The 23,358-nt window shown below is 44.0% G+C and overlaps 1 protein-coding gene across 4 annotated transcripts in view; it reads left to right on the forward strand.

Annotated features, from left to right (window-relative positions):
- The window catches only part of LOC119655342, a 600,578-nt gene that overhangs the window by 382,081 nt on the left and 195,139 nt on the right, over positions 1-23,358 (forward strand). For all 4 annotated transcript variants that reach the window (XM_038061190.1, XM_038061188.1, XM_038061191.1 and 1 more), the window contains one exon: positions 4,153-4,328. In XM_038061190.1, the coding sequence (XP_037917118.1) occupies positions 4,153-4,328 (176 nt within the window). The remainder of the gene's footprint in view (positions 1-4,152; positions 4,329-23,358) is intronic.

Consider the following 23,358-nt stretch of genomic DNA (forward strand, 5'->3'; position numbering starts at 1 on the left):
TATTTGCAACACCAGCTCATCCTGAAACCATAGGAGCTCTAGAACGTAACCATAAGTGCCTAAACGAATACCTACGAAGTTTCGTTAAAGACGATTGGGATGATTGGGTACAATACTACTCTTTCTGTTATAACACGTCACCCAATTCCACACACGGTTACACACCATTTGAGTTAGTGTTTGGAAAAAGAGTAAATATACCCTTGTGTCCGGATAACTGAGTGGTTGGAGTACAAGGCTGTCGTACGGAAGGTCGCGGTTCAAATCTCGCTGGCGGCAGTGGGATTTGTATCGTGATTTGACGTCGGATACCAGTCGACTCTAGCTATGAATGAGTACCTGAGCCAAATCAGGGTAATAATCTCGGGCGAGCGCAATGCTGACCACATTGCCTTCTACAGTCTACTGTGGTGTACACTTCAAGGCCCTGATCCAATATGGATTGTTGTGCCAACGATTATTATTATACCCTCAGAACTCTCTAAAACAAAACCAGAACTAATATATAATTACGACTTGTACAATAATGAACTAAAATACAGATTACAAAATTCCATTAGCAAAGCCAAACGACTTCTAGAAAAAGACAAAAAACCAAAACGAAAACAGACGATAACTAGACCCATTGTATGAAGTTCCTTATAGCATAATATCAATTGACAATGTAAATTGCCTGATAAAAGACCAGGACAATAAAATGACTAAAATTCAAAAACGAATAAATTAATAAATAAAATTTCACTAGACTTATAACCAATAAACAAAATTGTTTTGAAATATTATAGATAGAATTGCCTATACTGTTAAAAATACTGTTAGAAATATAAATATACCACCTAATTAAAAACAGAATTAATCAATACCAATACAATATATTACAATAAGTATATTTTAAAAATATTACTCATTATTGTTTAAACTAACCTCTTAACTCACCTAACCTAACATCACAATAAAAACGCAAAAAAGTAAGTCGGAATACCGGAAGCTCGCGCTTCGGGTATAAAGGTTTTGTGTTCATCTTATATAAGAAACTTCAACGCACATTTTTAAGGTTTTGTGTAAACACAAAACCTTACTAAAATCGGTTTACTGTCTGTTCGTCTGTCTGTCCGTCACACGCATTTTTCTCGGAGACGGTTATAGCAATTGGCACCAAATTTGGTAGAAAGGTGGGAACTGTGAACGCTCACGGATATAGTGAGTTACATCCTTTTACGTGGAATTTAAGGGGGGGGAGGTCCCAATACATGCAAAAGGGGGTGTAAATGTTTTTTTCATCAAATATAGCCATGTGGGGTATCAAATTAAAGGTTTCGGTTAGTACTTTCTGAAGCCTGTCTTAGTTTTGACATTTGTTGGAAAAGTGGGGAGTGCGGGGGTTTGGAAGTGATCACTTTTTAACGCACCCATTCTCAGAAACTACTCAACCGAAAAATCTGGAAAAAATCAGGGGGCTGCCACTATATGATGCCTATGCCCCGAAATACCATCCATACCGATACCTATTCCAGCAAAGTTAATAATAGTACATTACTATAATTTAAAGTAATTGACAGGAAAACCCCCCTTAAATTCACCCTAGTATCACGAAATTTTGCACCAATATAGGCTACGGCATAGACCAAGATTCTGCCAAATTTGGTGAGAATCGCACTATCAGCAACAAAATTATACTAAGCTGTCGCTTCTGTGCAAATTCAAGACTATGAATGTCAATATCACTTGAATATGTGCATATATTACGTGCTACATGCTAATGGGACAAATGCACACCCAAATCTCTTTATAAAAGAAATACACAAAACCTTTCATGCCTGAAGCGTCTAGCTTCCGGTTTCCCGACTTGTTTTATCCCTATATAGCTACAAATCCAACATATTCCTTCATCATTCATTCATTCGTTCTGCTCCAAACTACAATATATACGTACATATCACAGCTATAGATATTATCCTTGCCCTAAACAAAGAAACTGCCTATTTTCGAATACTGTACATATATATGCACCTATATAAAGTGATCGTATCCATACTTCCGATTTACTTCGTGCACAAAAGCTTACGTATGTACACATACAGTACGTATATTAGATACGGCGGGTTTAATGCTCAAATCTATCTGAATTAGACACTACCCCCAAACTTCAAATGACTAGAAAACTAAAACAAAATAATTCTTTGCGACCCCATTCATAGGAACTCATTTCGTTATGCTATTGATGAATTGAAATGTGATGATGTCATACAGGTTTTAGAATGTACGAAGTTCGCAAAAAATGGTAAAGTTTCACCCCCTGTAACTATGTTAATAATAGTTGAATTTTCTTCAAACATGACCAACTTGTGCACTATGTTCTTCATTACACCAATGCCAAATTTTATACTTCTGGGACGAACATAAGGGGGGTTGCCGGGTAAATTCCTAAAATATGCAAATATACTATCATTAAGTTTATTTGTGCAGATATCGGGACTGGATGTATTTTGAGGCCTAGATTTATTAGAGATGCACCAAATGATGCACAAAATTTTGCAACCTTCTTTCACATATGTGGGGAACCCCCCTTAAACTTAACACAAAATGGCGCCAGTTGCTATATATAAAGGGAACAGCAGATTACATACTCTTACCAAGTTTCGTGATAATCGGTCAAGTCGTTTCCGAATAAATCGGCTGTGGCAGACAGACGGACAAACCGACCGACAGACAGACAGACAGACAAACGGACAGGCAGACATCGACTCGATTCTAATAAGGTTTTGCTTCACACAAAACCTTAAAAACGAATTGCCTACCGTTCCTAAAGACAATACTGTAAAACTTACCCACGTTATCATTGCTTATTACGTACTAATTTCTCCCATATACTGTACATTCACATGTACCTAAAAGTACAGGCCTACTAAGCATATGTAAATTTTGTATAAATTATAATAGGAAACATGAATTTAGAAATATATAGTTCGTCACAATTATCAAAGCTGACCAGGACGTGTTTAAATCTTGTGGAGTTTAAGCAATTGCTGCTCCCAAAATCGGTTGGCCTGGAGTTCGGCACTTTAGCTGCTCCGACTTTCCATAAACTCGTATAGAGAGAAGGCAAGATAAAGAGGCTAGTATCGGAGGGAACTATCATTGGACAATTTAATTATCACAAAAAAATAAAGTTAAACTCCCCGAGTATATACAGGGTGCGGCAGCATAACTTCCTTTTTTAAAATGCGCGCCACTCAGTTAGTTGATGTCATAGCGGAGCGCTAGTGGTCTCGTTCAAGAGGGGATACTGTAAAGTTTTGTCCCGACACGGTTCAGTCGCCATCATGCGTTGGAATAGTGAGGAGCGTGCCTTTGCCGTTGAGGTTTACTTTTCAAGCGGATGTTCGGTTATTGCAACACAGCGTGCATTTCGGAATCGCAAATCAATTGTTACATGGGTCACTACATTCAGACAAATTGCAAGTGCGACAAAAGGAAGAACTGGAGTCCCTCGGCCCGTTAGATCACCTGAGAACATTGAAGCAGTGAGAGCGTCAATGTTGCTAACAAAAGTCATGACAAACGCCAGAAATCGGTTTACGCAATGTATGGAGAATGGGGGACGTCACCTAACAGATTTGATCTTCAAAATAATGTAAATAAAAACTTTAGACATGTACCTACATTATAAAAAATAAATAAATATTTTCCGATGCATACAATAGTTTTTATTGAGTTTTGAAAAAAGGAAGTTATGCTGCCGCACCCTGTATAAAAAAACCCTTTTACTTTCTTCATGGCTAGAGAGCGGTTTTAAGACAAACTTAAACATAGTTACAAAATTGGATTGCACCGTTGCGCAAAAATGCAAGGTTGCATAAAATTGTTTCTGGAGATTCCAGAATTAGGAATTTGAAATTTATTCTCATGATATAAATTTGTAAGTTAAGCAAAGAGCAGTCTGCTCTAGTAAAACTGGACTCCCTAGTCACGTTGCTGGAACGGATGTCGTTCATATTTTGCGTGGAATGTGGGGTTTGGATAATGTAACTCGCGTGGTTATCTATTTATCTCGAAAACATATGGTACATAATTAAGGCTTGTAGTTTCAATTTGACCATGGACCCAGATTGCTTGTTCAATTTCAAATAATCATTCCGTTTTTCCTTTCAGAAAGAGAATGAGGTCTTCCACAAACATATACCTCACAGCATTAGCGATTGCTGACATTATATACCTGATGATGGTTTTTTCATTATCTTTTCAACACTACAAGAACATCCATCATCCGAAATATGAATTATATTGGCGAACGTATGGACTACAATGTTGGTTCTGTGACGCCGCATGTAAGTACTACTGTAATTGAAGAATAATATGAAGACAAATGTAATATTTTCTAAAAAATGCTGAAAATATTTAAAACATTTTAATTATCAATTCTTTTTATACATTTTCCAAGCTATACAAGCCACTAGTCGAAATTGTGGAAGATGCCAAATTATATATTTAATTTTTAATGTAGGTAATGTCGAGTTTTATCAAATTTGAAATGGAATTATTAACGTTTGAAGTGCTCAACGATATAGTGATGTGATTGACATTTTCCATAGAAAGGTGTCTTAATGCAATGTATGTGGTATAATGACACATCTCAAGTCTTCTTATGGACTTCCTATTGAAAATATGTTCAGTAACACTTGGACATAAGATAAATTTGCCCTAGTAGCAACGAATGCCATTATTCACTTGCCCGGTTTTCTATAAAGATTTCTTTGTCCTCACGTGCTATTTCCTTTTTTTCCCGGCTCTTGGTCTCTTTTAGAGATCTTCACGTGATAAACAGAGGGAACGGGTCTCCTATCGTGAATGTGAATACCTTTATCGGGATATTCACATGTCTCTTGCTGTTCAGATGAGCCCAGTTTGTGTGATGATGATGTCATACACGTATTGAAGTGCAATCAATTCATATAAAATACATCTAAAATACAAAACGTTTACGGCCTATAACTTTGGTAATAGCAGTTGAATTTCCTTCAAACTTCCCAATTTGTTTTGTTTCATACAAAACCCAACAAATCAAAAAAGTAAAAACGGCTAAACATCTCTTACCTTGGAATTCTCGTCTTCCTGGTCTAACATTTAACCATTGTGATCTAACGAAGTCCACCCGTCTACCATCCACTATCAACCAAGCTAATCATCAGTGGTTGGAGTATTTAATAATTTCATTTTGACTAGCTCATAATTGGTAATTAAAACATATAGCAAATGGTTTTCAGCTGAAATATTTTTAAAGAAATTTTCTAATAATTTACAGGTAGAAATAACCCGTTCAGCTTTGCTAGTAGTAATAGAATTCATATCAAACTTGATGCTACTATATCAAAATCCCATATTGCTCCCATCCAAATCTCATATGGCCTCCATCAAAATACTCAACTCCCAGAAAATGGCTAACCCGCATCTTACACACCAAGCAAATTCGCACATAGGTAAATCGTTTCAGAAGTTGGTAATGTAAGGAAATGATTTGTAGAGTGTGTGTCTCCAATTGGTAATGAGTTCGTTTCACATGTAGCGACCACATATTTTCACCAAATTTTGCGACGATAACTACAACCGTTTCGGAGCAAATCTCGTCTGACAGACGGAACGACAGACAGACAGATAGACTGACGATTAACAGATGGACAGAATTACAATGAACCGATTTTAGTAAGGTTGTTTTACACAAAACCTTAAAAATGTCGGCTAAACCGCGCGCGTGGAGACGTAAAATCCCGAGCTCTGAATACTGCGATCGGGATTGGAGATCCCGTTCGCATTGCATTCTCAATCAATTTTTCTTCTGTTCTAGATCTTTAGGTGGCGCGGCCACCCTTGCTTGGCATTATCATCCCAAAACAATAGAGGATGCCTCTTAATTTTCACTGGAATTCTACGAAAGTTGGGGAGGTGTAGAAAGATTGACTTAAAAACACAGGACAGCGCGGCGTCGAAACAGCCTATTGTCGTGTGGTCCGGTTCGCTATGTTGTTCCTTCAACTACAGTCACTAATATAGTGTGATGCAGTTGCGCACCAGCTTAATCCCAACCTGAGTGGCAAACGCAGAGCTGCATGCGACCAGGCGCGTGTCATGGGTTGCGGGTAATGGCATGACCCACCGGGTAAGCTACGAATATCGCAAGTTAATCTTGTACATAAGTAGTCGCTGACAACCAGAACGTTTCCCTTGTTGTTCGTCCTTCCTTACGGATTCTTCCTTTTCAGGGGGAGTAAACCTCCTTATCAAATCCGTAATCCGGAGTGAAGGAATCGACGCGCCTATCGGATCAATTGCAGTGACGTTACACTGTATTTCAGCAGCTCCCCCGCCAAATACCTTCCCTACCTTTGGAGGTAACCATGGGGCATTGCAACATTGGGGCTCTGTTGTAGGGTTGATTGCCTCCCCAATACTCGTGGGAACAAAATTGGGAAAAATATTTCAAATTTTTTTGATGGGACCCCAGGGACACGAAGACAGTACCCAACACGGTTAAGAGTCGCTCAACAACATCAGAGCGGCTATTCGCGCTTGAATGTTTTTCGGTTATGCCGTCAACCACCAGGGACGGGAGACCTAGGCGTCGTATGATTTAGACGAACCAACTTAACGAATTTATCGTTCGCGCCTATTATCGTGCCACGGATTTGGAACGGAATCCATCAGGGTACAGACATCGACTACATGACGCGTTCATAACCCGATTTCCGGAGCTAAGTCACGTTCCGGAACAGAACGTCGTCAACCAGTACCGCTTTGACCGCATTTCAGGTCGCATTCACAGAATATGCTGAAATTCTCCCAGACGCTAGACCAAAGATTCCAAAACTGAAGTTTACTTCGACAACTACTAACATCATTGGTGCCGTTGATAGAATTTTGCCTGATCGTTTGGCTAGCGAGATTACTGCTACAGAGGTTCACAGTCTGATCTACGTTGCAGCTTCCACGGTTATTCGCCTCCATAATCAACATCTTGGAGCTAATAACAGGGGCATACATAGGAGGACTTTACCGTTCTGGGTATTTAGGCTCAATAAAAGAGTCGAAAAGTTGAGAAAGGAGATTGGTTGTGTGACGCAAGCACTCCTTGGAAATCCGTCACCAAGAGTGCACAGATGCGTTGCGAACATCATTGGAAACTACATCTCGCCAATGATTTGCCAATCGAAGAGATCCTAGAGGTGCTGAAGCAGAAACTTGCGGTATGCTCCAATCGCATCCGTAGGTATCAAAAGAACTTGCAGCGAAGGACAGACAACACCTTGTTCTTCCATAACCCACGAAGATTCTACAAAAGTCTCACCAACTCAAGTCGGGAAAGTAACCTCGATCTGAATCAGGCTGAAACTTCTAGAGAAGGGATTGGAGCGAATCCAGCCGTTGCAATTTAGAAGCAGCGTGGCTCTCACACCTTATGCGCTCGTGCGAATCCCTCCCCGAAATGACCATGCCTGACATTACTGAAGCTGACGTAGGAGCAGCCCTTGAAAAGGCAGGTGACTGCAAAGCGCCAGGAGTTGATAAGATTCAGAACTTCTGGCTCAAGTGGTTCAAGAGCATTCAACGGGTATTGGTAAATCATTTTAAGCAGGTGATTGTCGCTCCGAAATTAGTTCCACAATTTTTCACCAAGGGGATAACTTTTCTCATCCCCAAGGAATAGTACGCCTCTTGCCCTTCAGAATGTCGACCAATTACTTGTCTTCCTACGATCTACAAGGTCTTCACTTCATCATCGAACATCTCAAAACATCTTGATGTTCATAAATTGATAGCTGAGCAGCAAAAAAGATGCCCAAAAGGCTCCCGAGGCTGTAAAGAACAGCTTGTAGTCGATACGGTCGCTGTAAAGCAAAACTGAGCTGTGCGGGAAAAATAAAATCATGACAATCAACACCTTCGCCATTCCCGTCCTTCTATACACTTTCGGTACGATACAGTGAGTAATACGGATTTAGAATCTGTCAATAGACGGGTAAGGGTAGTTCTTGCAAACAACAACATGCACAATAGAACTGCCGAAAAATTGAGGATCACTATCCCACGTCATCAGGGAGGAAGGTGGTATCCCACATGGGGTATAGTTAAAAAACCCACGGACCCTCTTCCCGCCCAACCGGACCGAGGGGCGACCAACCTAAGGATGGGCTGAAGGCAACATCCAAAGGCCCGCATCATAGCGATGATGCGTTTTAACGCAAAGTGTGTGCGACCATGCGAAAATGTATTACTACATCCCGATTGTCGCAAACACTTCAGCCAATGACGCGGAGGTTCTACACTACAGAGACATGGATCTTATATCGAAGACAGTGCGGATCAAGACTGAAACCCATTAGGTCAGATTGTTACCGAACAGGACTCTTCGGACTATAGCACAGATTGCAAGGATAACTGCTTTTGCATCTCCATGTATAGTCCACCCCTAAGATCGAGCGTTTTCTGCGCTTTATGTAAGTTCTGCGGGACTAATCCCGTCGCTGAAATTATTACTGGGACTACTTCGATCTTTTGTAGTCTCCAAGTCTGCTTCATATCGTCTGCCAATGGGCCGTAGTTCCCGATTTTTTCGTGCTGTTTTTCAAAAGTGTTCCGGTCCAACGGTACGGCTACATCGATTATAAAGCACGCTCGTTCTTCCTTCAGAAGCAGAACTAGATCGGGTCTGTTATGATTAACACTGTGGTCGGTGGCAATAGTGTGATCCCACAGTAGTTTGACCCGATCATTTTCCAAGATTCTCTGCGGAGTATACTTATAGTAAGGATGGTAGGTTGCCACTAAGTTATACTTCAACGCACGGTTTTGATGGAGAATCTTGCAGACGGAGTTATGACGATTGGTGTACTCGGTACCGCTCAACATCCTGCACGCAGATGTTATGTGCTGGATGGTCTCCTCCTCACAGTTGCATAACCTACAACTGGAGTTGGTCATTGAGGAGTCGTGAAGAATGTACCGTTTATAATTTTTTGTTGGGAGCGAAGCATCCTGAATTGAAGTTAGGAATGCTTCGGTCTCATAGAAAAGTACACCATTTGTCAACCATTTGTTGGAGGCTTCGATGTCAATGCCTGACAACAACAATTTTTTTATATGACCTCCGTCAATGGGTTTCTCTTTCCACATGTCGATCTTCTGTTGGACTGAAGTAACATTCGACATGGGATCCCATTCTCTGCTTCTCAAGTTCAAAGGAGATAATTTATTATCTGCCATGACGGTAGCCTGATGTATTTGGCTAGAGGATTGTTTCTCATAGAAAAACTCACGAAGAGAATGCAATCAAGTACCCCCCTTCCTCCCTGATGACGTGGGATAGTGATCCTCAATTTTTCGGCAGCTCTATTATGCATGTTGTTGTTTGCCAGAACTACCCTTACCCGTCTATTGACAGATTCTAAATCAGTATTACTCCACTGTATCACACCGAAAGTGTATAGAAGGACGGGAATGGAGAAGGTGTTGATTGCCATGATTTTATTTTTCCAGTACAGCTCAGTTTTAAGTCCAAGATCCAGACGCCGTTCAAATTCCCCCAGCAACTTAGATTTGATTATTGCCACAGCAGGTGTTGTTGCTTGCAATATGCCGAGGTATTTGTAGACGTCGTCCGAATCCATGCCCTCAATTCGGATGTTATTTTGGCTGTATGCTTCGTTGTCGGTGTGTTTTCCCCGAACTATTGTTTTTATGCGACATTTCTCCAAACCCAACTGCATGCCGATATCCCTGCTGAACTGGATGGTGATGTCCAGCAAGGAGCGAAGTTGGTTCTCATCTTTGGCATACAATTTGATGTCGTCAATGTACATTAAATGGCTTAAAGTACAATACGACAATCACCCCGGATTACGGATTTGTTAAAGAGGTTTACTCTCCCTGAACGGGAAGAATCGGTAAGGGAGGACGAACACAAAGGGAAACGTTCTGCTTGTCCGCGGCTACTTATTTACAAGATTAACTTGCGATATTCGTAGCTGACCCGGTGGGTCATGCCATTATCCGCAACCCATGACACGCGCCTGGTCGCATGCAGCTCTGCGTTTGCAACTCAGGTGAGGATAAACCTGGTACGCCAGGTATATATATATATATATATTTTTTTTTTTTGTTGTTTTTTATGGATGGAGGTGGAAATCTTAGAAAGACGCTGCTGCGCCAGGTTGCAGCAGTGTGTGGGATTCACACCCACTAAAACCACCCCCACTCTTCCGCCCCTCCCCGCGGGACCACTGTGAAGTATTACGTCGCGGGGGAGGCTCTGGTTCGCTATACCAGCTCGTCCATGTCACGTCTCCGTCGCGCCGCCTTCCGAGCTCGATCCAACTCCAGGAGTTTTGTCTGCACCACGGCTACTGCCTCATTTACCGCCATCCAGTTTTCCTCCGACTTCAACATCTCTTCCACCAGGTTGGAGTTCAACCTCCTTTTCTGCTGCAGAAATCTGGGACAATAGAACATAACGTGCTCCGGGTCCTCGAGTGTAGCACCGCATTCAGGTCAGTTGGGAGACTCGTCCAACTCGAAGCAATGCAAGTACTTCCTATAGCCACCGTGTCCCGTAAGGAACTGTGTCAGGTGGTAATTCAATTCTCCGTGCTATCGGTTGACCCGTTTCTCGATGCACGGGATCAATGTATGGGTCCACCTGCCCTTGTCGGAGTTATCCCATCGTTGTTGCCACTTGCCACACAACTCTCTCCTGATGGCTTTTCGGAAATCCGCATTCACCTCGGCTGGATTTGCCTTCCGTTTTTCGTAGAGCCAGTGTGCCTCGCTCGCTAGAAGATCTATAGGGATCATTCCTGCGATAACACACACTGCCTCCGTCGACGCCGTCCTAAATGCGCTGCACACCCTTAGCGCAATTGGCCGATATGCCGAACATATCTTCCTCCGGTTGACAGCGTGGTTCAACGCTCCCGCCCAGACAGGGGCCGCGTATAGCAGGATCGACCTCACCACTCCCGCGATGAGTAGCCTGCGACTATACTTCGGCCCTCCCACGTTAGGCATCATCCTTGCAAGGGATGAGCTGGCATTTGCTGCCTTTTCTCGCGCATAATCCAAGTGTCCCTTGAAACTCAGCTTGGCATCGATCATCACCCCCAGGTATTTGACAACATATATATATATATGTATATTATAGTAATATATATATATAGTTCAAAAAGCCCACGGACCCTCTTCCCGCCCAACCGGACCGAGGGGCGACCAACTTAAGGATGGGCTGAAGGCAACATCCAAAGGCCCGCATCACAGCGATGATGCGTTTTAACGCAAAGTGTGTGCGACCATGCGAAAATGTATTGCTACATCCCGATTGCCGCAAACACTTCAGCCAATGACGCGGAGGTCCTACACTACAGAGACATGGATCTTATATTGAAGACAGTGCGGATCAAGACTGAAACCCATTAGGTCAGATTGTTACCGGACAGGACTCTTCGGACTATAGCACAGGTTGCAAGGATAACTGCTTTTTGCATCTCCATGTATAGTCCAGCCCTAAGATCGAGCGTTTTCAGCGCTTTATGTAAGTTCTGCGGGACTAATCCCGTCGCTGAAATTATTACTGGGACTACTTCGATCTTTTGTAGTCTCCAAGTCTGCTTCATATCGTCTGCCAAGGGGCCGTAGTTCCGGATTTTTTCGTGCTGTTTTTCAACAGTGTTCCGGTCCAACGGTACGGCTACATCGATTATAAAGCACGCTCGTTCTTCCTTCAGAAGCAGAACTAGATCGGGTCTGTTATGATTAACACTGTGGTCGGTGGCAATAGTGTGATCCCACAGTAGTTTGACCCGATCATTTTCCAAGATTCTCTGCGGAGTATACTTATAGTAAGGATGGTGGGTTGCCACTAAGTTATACTTCAACGCAAGGTTTTGATGGAGAATCTTGCAGACGGAGTTATGACGATTGGTGTACTCGGTACCGCTCAACATCCTGCACGCAGATGTTATGTGCTGGATGGTCTCCTCTTCACAGTTGCATAACCTACAACTGGAGTTGGTCATTGAGGAGTCGTGAAGAATGTACCGTTTATAATTTTTTGTTGGGAGCGAAGCATCCTGAATTGAAGTTAGGAATGCTTCGGTCTCATAGAAAAGTACACCATTTGTCAACCATTTGTTGGAGGCTTCGATGTCAATGCCTGACAACAACAAATTTTTTATATGGCCTCCGTCAATGGGTTTCTCTTTCCACATGTCGATCTTCTGTTGGACTGAAGTAACATTCGACATGGGATCCCATTCTCTGCTTCTCAAGTTCAAAGGAGATAATTTATTATCTGCCATGACGGTAGCCTGATGTATTTGGCTAGAGGATTGTTTCTCATAGAAAAACTCACGAAGAGAATGCACTTGATTGTAGTGCATCGTTTTTAAACCAGGTACCCCCCTTCCTCCCTGATGACGTGGGATAGTGATCCTCAATTTTTCGGCAGCTCTATTGTGCATGTTGTTGTTTGCAAGAACTACCCTTACCCGTCTATTGACAGATTCTAAATCAGTATTACTCCACTGTATCACACCGAAAGTGTATAGAAGGACGGGAATGGCAAAGGTGTTGATTGCCATGATTTTATTTTTCCCGTACAGCTCAGTTTTAAGGACAAGATCCAGACGCCGCTCAAATTCCCCCAGCAACTTAGATTTCATAATTGCCACAGCAGGTGTTGTTGCTTGCAATATGCCGAGGTATTTGTAGACGTCGTCCGAATCCATGCCCTCAATTCGGATGTTATTTTGGCTGTATCCTTCGTTGTCGGTGTGTTTTCCCCGAACAATTGTTTTTATACGACATTTCTCCAAACCCAACTGCATGCCGATATCCCTGCTGAACTGGATGGTGATGTCCAGCAAGGAGCGAAGTTGGTTCTCGTCTTTGGCATACAATTTGATGTCGTCAATGTACATCAAATGGCTTAATGTACATTTCGACAATATGCCATGCTTGACTTGGAACCCGTATTTGCTTTCATGCAAAAGATGGGATAGCGGATTCAAAGCCAAACAAAACCACAGTGGGCTTAGAGAGTCGCCTTGGAAAATGCCACGCCTGATTGGTATCTCTCCTGATGTTTGCGAAGATACCGATAGCTTCGTGCTCCAATTCTTCATTACTGTTCTCAGTAGAAGAACGACATTCGGGTTAATTTTATACAAGCGTAACACTTGTAGTAACCACGAATGTGATATGGAGTCAAAGGCTGATTTATAATCGATGTAGGCTGTCGAGTTGTTTCGTTTTTGGTGGACAGCCTGCTTTACAGCTACCGTATCGATTATAAGCTGTTCTTTGCAGCCTCGGGAGCCTTTTGCGCATCCTTTTTGCTCCTCAGCTATCAATTTATGAACATCAAGATGTTTTGAGATGTTCGCGCACAGAACTGAAGTGAAGACCTTGTAGATGGTAGGAAGACAAGTAATTGGTCGACATTTTGAAGGGCAAGAGGCACCCTGTTCCTTGGGGATGAGGAAAGTTATCCCCTTGGTGAAAAATGGTGGAACTAAATCAGGATCGGCAATCATCTGATTAAATTGATTTGCCAATATCCTGTGAGTGCTCTTGAACCGCTTCAGCCAGAAGTTGTGAATCTTGTCAACTCCTGGCGCCTTCCTTGTCAAGGACTGCTTTAACGTCGACTTCAGTTACGTCAGGCATGGTCATTTCGGGGAGGGCCTCGCATGAACGCATAAGGTGTGGGAGCCACGCTGCTTCTAAATTGCAACGACTGGATTCGCTCCAAACACTTCTCCAGAAGTCTTCTGCCTGATCCAGATTGAGGTTACTTTCCCTACCTGAGTTGATGAGATTTTTGTAGAATCCTCGTTGGTTCTGGAAGAACAAGGTGTTGTCTGTCCTTCGCTGAAAGCTTTTCTGATACCTACGGATGCGATTGGAGCATACCGCAAGTTTCTGCTTCAGCACCTCGAGGATTTCTTCGATTGGCATATCATTGGACAGATGGTAGTTTCCAATGATGTTCGCAACGCATCTGTGCACTCTTGGTGATGGATTTCCAAGGAGTGCTTGCGTCACACGACCAATCTCCTTTCTCAACTTTTCGACTCTTTTGTTGAGTCGAAACACCCAGAACGGCAAAGTCCTTCTGCGCATACCTCTGTTATTCGCTCTAAGATGTTGGTTATGGAGACGAATAACCGTGGCAGCTGCAACGTAGATCAGGCTGTGAACCTCTGTAGCAGTAATCTCGCTAGCCAAACGATCAGCCAAAATTCTGTCAACGGCAGCAATGATGTTAGTAGTTGCCGAAGTAAACTTCAGTTTTGGGATCCTTGGCCTAGCGTCTGGGAGAATCTCAGCATACTCTGTGAATTTTTTTTTTTTGGAGTAGGGTAGGTGAATGCGTTTACGCACAGAGTGTTGGACTCCCGCAAAAGCACGCTGGCGGACTACCAACTAAACACCTCCCTGTCATCAGAGAACTAGCCTGGAACCGTTTGACACATTACTTCGGGCTAGCCCTCCCGCTCTCCCGGCTTTGGGAGCCTTCAAGTCAGGGAATTCCTTTCACCAACGGGAGGGGAGGGGAGGAAGGGAGTTGTTAGTTCAGGGAACCCCTTACCGTCCGATCCCTCTGCCGGTCGAGTTCAATCTTCTTCGTAGTAAGAAGAGCCCGAACATAATGCGCAATACGATTCCAGCTGCCAGCGCTCTTCAGCATCTCTCTGACAATGTTGTCTGGAGAGAGCTCCCCTGTGTCTGCATAAAGCTGCTGGCGGAGGCCATCCCACCTCTCGCAAGAGAAAAAGGTGTGTTCAGCGTCATCCGGCACTCTATTGCAGAACACACAATCAGGAGATCGCGCCTTCCCAACCCTGTGCAGGTAAGACTGAAAACCTCCATGCCCACTTAGAAGTTGGGTAAGGAAGTAATCAATCTCACCGTGCTTTCTGTTCAACCATGGGTCTAATTTGTCGATGAGCCGCGCAGTCCACTTGCCCCTTGGCTCATTTTGCCAAGAAACTTGCCACTCGTTAAGGGTGCGTTGACGTTCTTCACGGGCAACCACTTCTCTTAAGTTTTCGCCCTTACGGCGATAGATAGCTTTGCGCTCCTTGGCAAGGAGGGCAACGGGGATCACTCCCGCAATCACCATCACAGCCGGTTCGGAGACAGTGCGATAAGCAGACGCCACTCGCAAAGCTCCCCGCCTCTGCACTTGAGCTAGGCGTTTACGATGCACCTCCTTGTCAAGGGCATCAGCCCATACCTCCGCACCATAGAGAAGGACGGACTGCGTTGCTCCCATGAGGAGACGTCTCCTAGTTGATATAGGGCCGCCCACATTCGCCATTAGCCGACTCAAGGCCGCGACTCCTGCTGCAGCCCTGTCCGCGGCTGCTTTGATTTGCTCGAAGAAGCTCATCTTCGAATCGAGCATTAAACCAAGGTATTTAACCGCTAGTTTTGACTCTATAGTCAACTCGCCGATCGATATGAGACGCAAGGTCGGGATTCTCCTTCTGGTCAGGATGACTACTTCGGTTTTCTCCAGCGTAAGCTTGAAACCGTGAGCAGTCATCCATCCGCTTACCCGTCGCATCAATATGCCAAGTCTGCTTTGCGCCTGTTCAACAGTGCGTCCGGCAACAAGTGCCGCAACGTCGTCTGCATAACCGACCAGGCGCGACTCTTCAGGCATATCGAGTCTCAGCAGACTATCGTAGGAAGCGTTCCAGAGGTCCGGCCCTAGGATGGATCCCTGCGCTACTCCCGACGTGATTTCCATCCTCCTCTGGCCCTCTAGCGTCTCATAGAACAGGGAGCGGTCTTTCAGATAATCCCTCAATATCCGCAAGAGATAGCTTGGCACGTGAAAGGAGTTCTCTAGTGTGCCCAGCATATCTGTCCATCTTACGGAATTGAAGGCATTTCTGACGTCAAGCGTTATGAGGAGCACTATCCGTCGAGATCGGCGGCTGTGCGCCCCGGCTCGATTAAACGCATCTACGACCTCCATAACAGCATCCACTGTAGATTTCCCTGTTCTAAACCCGAACTGCCTTGCGGATAAGTCCCCGGCAGCACGGATCGCTTCAGCGAGTCTACCCCTGATGAGCTTCTCGAGCACTTTTCCGGCCGTGTCAAGCATACACAGCGGTCGGTATGCAGACGGGAGCTCCGGATCTCCTTAACCCTTACGGATTAACGCGAGTCTGGCCACTTTCCAGCGAGAAGGAAAAATGCCCTCTTTCAAGCACGCGTTGAACGCTTCGAGCAGCAATTCTGGCCGTTGGCGGAACACCAGTTTGTAAACTTCCGCCGGGATGCCATCAGGGCCTGGCGCCTTCCTGTTTTTCATAGTGAGAACCGCTTCTTCGAGTTCTCCCATTGTGAAAAGAGGGCAATCCAATCCCAAAAAAAATTGGGGACTTTGGTTTAAATTCTTTAAATGGGACCCCAGGGACACGAAGACAGTACCCAACATGGTTAAGGTTCGTTCAACAACATCAGAGCGGCTCTTCGCCCTTGGATGTTTTGGCGGTTATGCCGTCAACCACCAGGGACGGGAGACCTAGGCGTCGTATGGTTTGGACGAACCAACTCAACGAATTTATCGTCCGCGCCTATTACCGTGTCACGGATTTGGAACGGAATCCATCAGGGTACAGACATCGACTACATGACGCGTTCATAACCCGAATTCCGGAGCTAAGTCATGTTCCGGAACAGAACGTCGTCAACCAGTACCGAGTGATCGTGAATAACAACCGAGTTGCCTTACCAACTAGGCAACAAATCTTCCAAGAGGTTTCACTTGAGCTCGGGCTGGAGTCATCAAATTACCGGACTAGTCAAAGGAGTAACACAAGTACTCCACCTGTAAGGCACTCCATGAATCCAGTAGTCAGGAGAAGCTTAGTAACTGGGGATGTCGACCCAATTTATAATGAGGCTTTGACCGCATTCCAGGTCGCATTCACAGAGTATGCTGAGATTCTCCCAGACGCTAGGCCAGGGATCCCAAAACTGAAGTTTACTTCCGCAACTACTAACATCATTGCTGCCGTTGACAGAATTTTGGCTGATCGTTTGGCTAGCGAGATTACTGCTACAGAGGTTCACAGCCTGATCTACGTTGCAGCTGCCACGGTTATTCGTCTCCATAACCAACATCTTAGAGCGAATAACAGAGGTATGCGCAGAAGGACTTTGCCGTTCTGGGTGTTTCGACTCAACAAAAGAGTCGAAAAGTTGAGAAAGGAGATTGGTCGTGTGACGCAAGCACTCCTTGGAAATCCATCACCAAGAGTGCACAGATGCGTTGCGAACATCATTGGAAACTACCATCTGTCCAATGATATGCCAATCGAAGAAATCCTCGAGGTGCTGAAGCAGAAACTTGCGGTATGCTCCAATCGCATCCGTAGGTATCAGAAAAGCTTTCAGCGAAGGACAGACAACACCTTGTTCTTCCAGAACCAACGAGGATTCTACAAAAATCTCATCAACTCAGGTAGGGAAAGTAACCTCAATCTGGATCAGGCAGAAGACTTCTGGAGAAGTGTTTGGAGCGAATCCAGTCGTTGCAATTTAGAAGCAGCGTGGCTCCCACACCTTATGCGTTCATGCGAGGCCCTCCCCGAAATGACCATGCCTGACGTAACTGAAGTCGACGTTAAAGCAGTCCTTGACAAGGAAGGCGCCAGGAGTTGACAAGATTCACAACTTCTGGCTGAAGCGGTTCAAGAGCACTCACAGGATATTGGCAAATCAATTTAATCAGATGATTGCCGATCCTGATTTAGTTCCACCATTTTTCACCAAGGGGATAACTTTCCTCATCCCCAAGGAACAGGGTGCCTCTTGCCCTTCAAAATGTCGACCAATTACTTGTCTTCCTACCATCTACAAGGTCTTCACTTCAGTTCTGTGCGCGAACATCTCAAAACATCTTGATGTTCATAAATTGATAGCTGAGGAGCAAAAAGGATGCGCAAAAGGCTCCCGAGGCTGCAAAGAACAGCTTATAATCGATACGGTAGCTGTAAAGCAGGCTGTCCACCAAAAGCGAAACATCTCGACAGCCTACATCGATTATAAATCAGCCTTTGACTCCATATCACATTCGTGGTTACTACAAGTGTTACGCTTGTATAAAATTAACCCGAATGTCGTTCTTCTACTGAGAACAGTAATGAAGAATTGGAGCACGAAGCTATCGGTATCTTCGCAAACATCAGGAGAGATACCAATCAGGCGTGGCATTTTCCAAGGCGACTCTCTAAGCCCACTGTGGTTTTGTTTGGCTTTGAATCCGCTATCCCATCTTTTGCATGAAAGCAAATACGGGTTCCAAGTCAAGCATGGCATATTGTCGAAATGTACATTAAGCCATTTGATGTACATTGACGACATCAAATTGTATGCCAAAGACGAGAACCAACTTCGCTCCTTGCTGGACATCACCATCCAGTTCAGCAGGGATATCGGCATGCAGTTGGGTTTGGAGAAATGTCGCATAAAAACAATTGTTCGGGGAAAACACACCGACAACGAAGGATACAGCCAAAATAACATCCGAATTGAGGGCATGGATTCGGACGACGTCTACAAATACCTCGGCATATTGCAAGCAACAACACCTGCTGTGGCAATTATGAAATCTAAGTTGCTGGGGGAATTTGAGCGGCGTCTGGATCTTGTCCTTAAAACTGAGCTGTACGGGAAAAATAAAATCATGGCAATCAACACCTTTGCCATTCCCGTCCTTCTATACACTTTCGGTGTGATACAGTGGAGTAATACTGATTTAGAATCTGTCAATAGACGGGTAAGGGTAGTTCTTGCAAACAACAACATGCACAATAGAGCTGCCGAAAAATTGAGGATCACTATCCCACGTCATCAGGGAGGAAGGGGGGTACCTGGTTTAAAAACGATGCACTACAATCAAGTGCATTCTCTTCGTGAGTTTTTCTATGAGAAACAATCCTCTAGCCAAATACATCAGGCTACCGTCATGGCAGATAATAAATTATCTCCTTTGAACTTGAGAAGCAGAGAATGGGATCCCATGTCGAATGTTACTTCAGTCCAACAGAAGATCGACATGTGGAAAGAGAAACCCATTGACGGAGGCCATATAAAAAATTTGTTGTTGTCAGGCATTGACATCGAAGCCTCCAACAAATGGTTGACAAATGGTGTACTTTTCTATGAGACCGAAGCATTCCTAACTTCAATTCAGGATGCTTCGCTCCCAACAAAAAATTATAAACGGTACATTCTTCACGACTCCTCAATGACCAACTCCAGTTGTAGGTTATGCAACTGTGAAGAGGAGACCATCCAGCACATAACATCTGCGTGCAGGATGTTGAGCGGTACCGAGTACACCAATCGTCATAACTCCGTCTGCAAGATTCTCCATCAAAACCTTGCGTTGAAGTATAACTTAGTGGCAACCCACCATCCTTACTATAAGTATACTCCGCAGAGAATCTTGGAAAATGATCGGGTCAAACTACTGTGGGATCACACTATTGCCACCGACCACAGTGTTAATCATAACAGACCCGATCTAGTTCTGCTTCTGAAGGAAGAACGAGCGTGCTTTATAATCGATGTAGCCGTACCGTTGGACCGGGACACTGTTGAAAAACAGCACGAAAAAATCCGGAACTACGGCCCCTTGGCAGATGATATGAAGCAGACTTGGAGACTACAAAAGATCCAAGTAGTCCCAGTAATAAAATCAGCGACGGGATTAGTCCCGCAGACTTACATAAAGCGCTGAAAACGCTCGATCTTAGGGCTGGACTATACATGGAGATGCAAAAAGCAGTTATCCTTGCAACCTGTGCTATAGTCCGAAGAGTCCTGTCCGGTAACAATCTGACCTAATGGGTTTCAGTCTTGATCCGCACTGTCTTCAATATAAGATCCATGTCTCTGTAGTGTAGGACCTCCGCGTCATTGGCTGAAGTGTTTGCGACAATCGGGATGTAGCAATACATTTTCGCATGGTCGCACACACTTTGCGTTAAAACGCATCATCGCTGTGATGCGGGCCTTTGGATGTTGCCTTCAGCCCATCCTTAGGTTGGTCGCCCCTCGGTCCGGTTGGGCGGGAAGAGGGTCCGTGGGCTTTTTTAACTATATTATAGTGAAAACCCTCGTCCCGCCCAACCACACCGCAGGGTACTCAACCTAAGAATGGGCTGAAAGCAACATCCAAAAGCCCGCACCACAACGATGATGCGTTGGAACGCAAAGTATGTGTGTCCAGGCGAAAATGTATTGCTGCATCCCCATTTATTGCAAACACTTGAAGCAATGACGGAGTGGTTCTATACTACAGAGACATGGATCTTAAATGGAAGACAGTACGAATCAAGACTGAAACCCATTAGGTCAGATTGTTACCGGACAAGACAGTTCGGACTCTAGCAGAGGTTGCAAGGATAGCTGCTTTCTGCATCTCCATGCACAGTACAGCCCTCAGATCAAGCGTTTTCAGCGCTTTATGTAAATTTTTCGGGACCAATCCTGTCGCTGGAAGTACCACTGGGACTATTTCGATTTTTTGTTGTCTCCAAGTCTGCTTCCTATTGTCCGCCAAAGGCCGTAGTTCCGGATTTTTTCATGCTATTTTTCGACAGTATTCGGGTCCGACGGTACGGCTATATCGATTATAAAGCACGCTCGTTCTTCCTTGAGAAGCAGAACTCGATAGTGTCTATTACGATTAACACTGTGGTCGATGGCAATAGTGTGATCCCACAGTAATTTGACCTAAATATAATATTTTCGGGGATTCTCTGCTCTCTTATAGTATAGATGGTAAGTTGCACTAACTTACACTTCAACGGAAGGTTTTGATGGAGAACCTTGCAGACGGAGTTATGACGATTGGTACAACTCAACATCCTGCCCCAGATGTTATGTGCTGGATTGTCTCCTCCTTCACAGTTGCATAACCTACAAATGGAGTTGGTGATTAAGGAGTCATGAAAGGTACATCGTGGTTTGTAATTTTTTGTTGGGGGCGAAGCATCCTGAATTGAAGTTAGGAATGCTTCGGTCTCATAGAAAAGTACACCATTAGTCAACAATTTGTTGGAACTTTTTGACATGACTTCCGTGTATGGGTTTCTCTTTCCGCATGTCGATCTGCTGTTGGATTGAAGTAACATTCGACATGGGATCCCAATTTGGATGATGACTATATCCTTCGTTGTCGGTGTGTGCCCCGAACAATTGTTTTTATGCGAAATTTCTCCAATGCCAATTGGATGGCAATATCCCTGCGAAACTGGATGGTGATGTCCATTACATAGGAAAGTTAAATTGTTGCAAACGTTGATACGACGCTAATGATTCAAAATTTAAATGCAACTAAATTAGAACCTAGATTTTGTAGTGCAGTTAGAAAACACAAAATTCATCCACCAAGATTTAAAAAAAAACGCAATGATAATTTGAATGATGGTTCTCGCAATGATTCAATCAGCATTTAACGTCATTATCCTACTGTTAATGCAATTCCATAATGAAAGAATGAAAGAATGAAAGAACTAGGTTTTTTCCTAATTCTCTATTTTTTTTTTATTTTCTGTAGCATACAATTGTTTCGGCGACCACGTGCCTCCTTCGTCAATACTAATACCGAATAATTTCTGAAATGATACAATACTGATAGAATGTACAAATTTTCACCAATAATTTTAATCATACTCTACATATTTATCATTTAAATTCATGAGTCCAACCTTATTAAAACCCGACAATTCACACGACTTTCTAATGTTCGAATTTTCTACAGTAACTCTTCCTGTTGCAACAATCTTAATTCTTGCGGCTTTAAAAATATTGTACTTCATAATTAATATTGATTAATCGGAGGACAGATTTGAAACAAGGAAGGGAGGAATTGTGCGCTCTACCATCCCAAACACTTGTTCAAACAAGAATTAGTAATTAAAAGATAAGGAATTCAAAGTGCATCCGAAAGATCATGAACCAATATATGTATAATAAAAATGTGCGAAATATCGGATGCACATCTGTTTAAACAGTCAAGGATTAGATAGATAGATCATAATAGTAGATGTACGGGCATTGAAGATAAAGTAAATGTATTTTGAGAATAGGATGTAAGTAAAACAACTAAGAAGAAAACTTGGCCAACTTCGCGCAACGGAGGAAAAAGTCGTCGAATATACCTAAGGTTAGTGTCACTCCAACCAATCCACAATCCTCAAACCAAGCAGCCACCCCCAAGAAATTGAAAATTCCCCCGATAACTGGGTACAAACTGAATATACCGCAATTTTTAAAACTACTTAAAGAGAAAGGGTTAAAAACAACCCTGAAAAACACGAGGGCTGATAGGACCCTCATCTTCGCCGAAACGGTTGAAGAGAAAAGACTGCACACCACCACCAGCACCCCACCGACCTTGAGGAGTAAGTCCCTGATCATTCGCGGTCTCCACAGGGGGACAGATCCCGCGGACATATTGCGGGAGCTCAACGAGGAGTACCCGCAATTCAAACTGAAAAGCGTGGCCAATCTAGTAACGCGAGCAGACAAGCTTTTGCATAGCTACATTCGAGCCCTGCCAAGAGCTCGGTGAAGTAGTTAACGTGAAATATATACTTCACCAAAAGATTTCGCTTGAGAAAGTCAAGCCAATCCAAAAAGTACAGTGCTACAACTGCCAGAATTTCAGGCACATCGCCCTCAATTGTTCACGCACAGGTGCGTGAAGTGCGCAAAAAAACATGCTCGCGAGGAATGCCCCATACTATCGACGAAGACGTCGCATTGTTGCAATTGCGGCCAGACCGGTCATCCCGCCAACTACCGCGGATGCCCGGCATACAAAGATATGGTTGCCAGAAGGGAAGCTGGCAGGGCAAAGAAGAACGAACGCCGAAATCGTAAGGAACAAGCAAACGGTGTCACAGATGCCACAAGGCTTGTCTCGGCCAGACGTATCGTACGGCTAAGCAGCTAAGAATACTCTTCCTAGAGCTGCAGAACTTCAAGCTCCACAAGGCAGCAAACTGGTCTTCAAGAACTTGGTCGAAAGTTTTGCTTCCGCCCAGACGAACGAACAGCGGCACTTTGCTGCAATCAAAGTAAGCAACTGGGCCATTCCTTAAAGGTCTTGGGCGATCTCTAGCTAAAATTCAAATATCTTGTCTTCGGTGGCGACTTTAACTCACGGCACAACTCCTGGGGCGATAAGGCAGAAAATGTAAATGGGAAAACCCTGTACAACTGGATCCATAACCCTTTCACGTCGGTCAAACTTGAGGTGGTCTCGCCGGATTC

This window comes from Hermetia illucens, chromosome 4 (assembly GCF_905115235.1).
Source record: "Hermetia illucens chromosome 4, iHerIll2.2.curated.20191125, whole genome shotgun sequence".
In the NCBI taxonomy this organism is placed as follows: domain Eukaryota; kingdom Metazoa; phylum Arthropoda; class Insecta; order Diptera; family Stratiomyidae; genus Hermetia; species Hermetia illucens.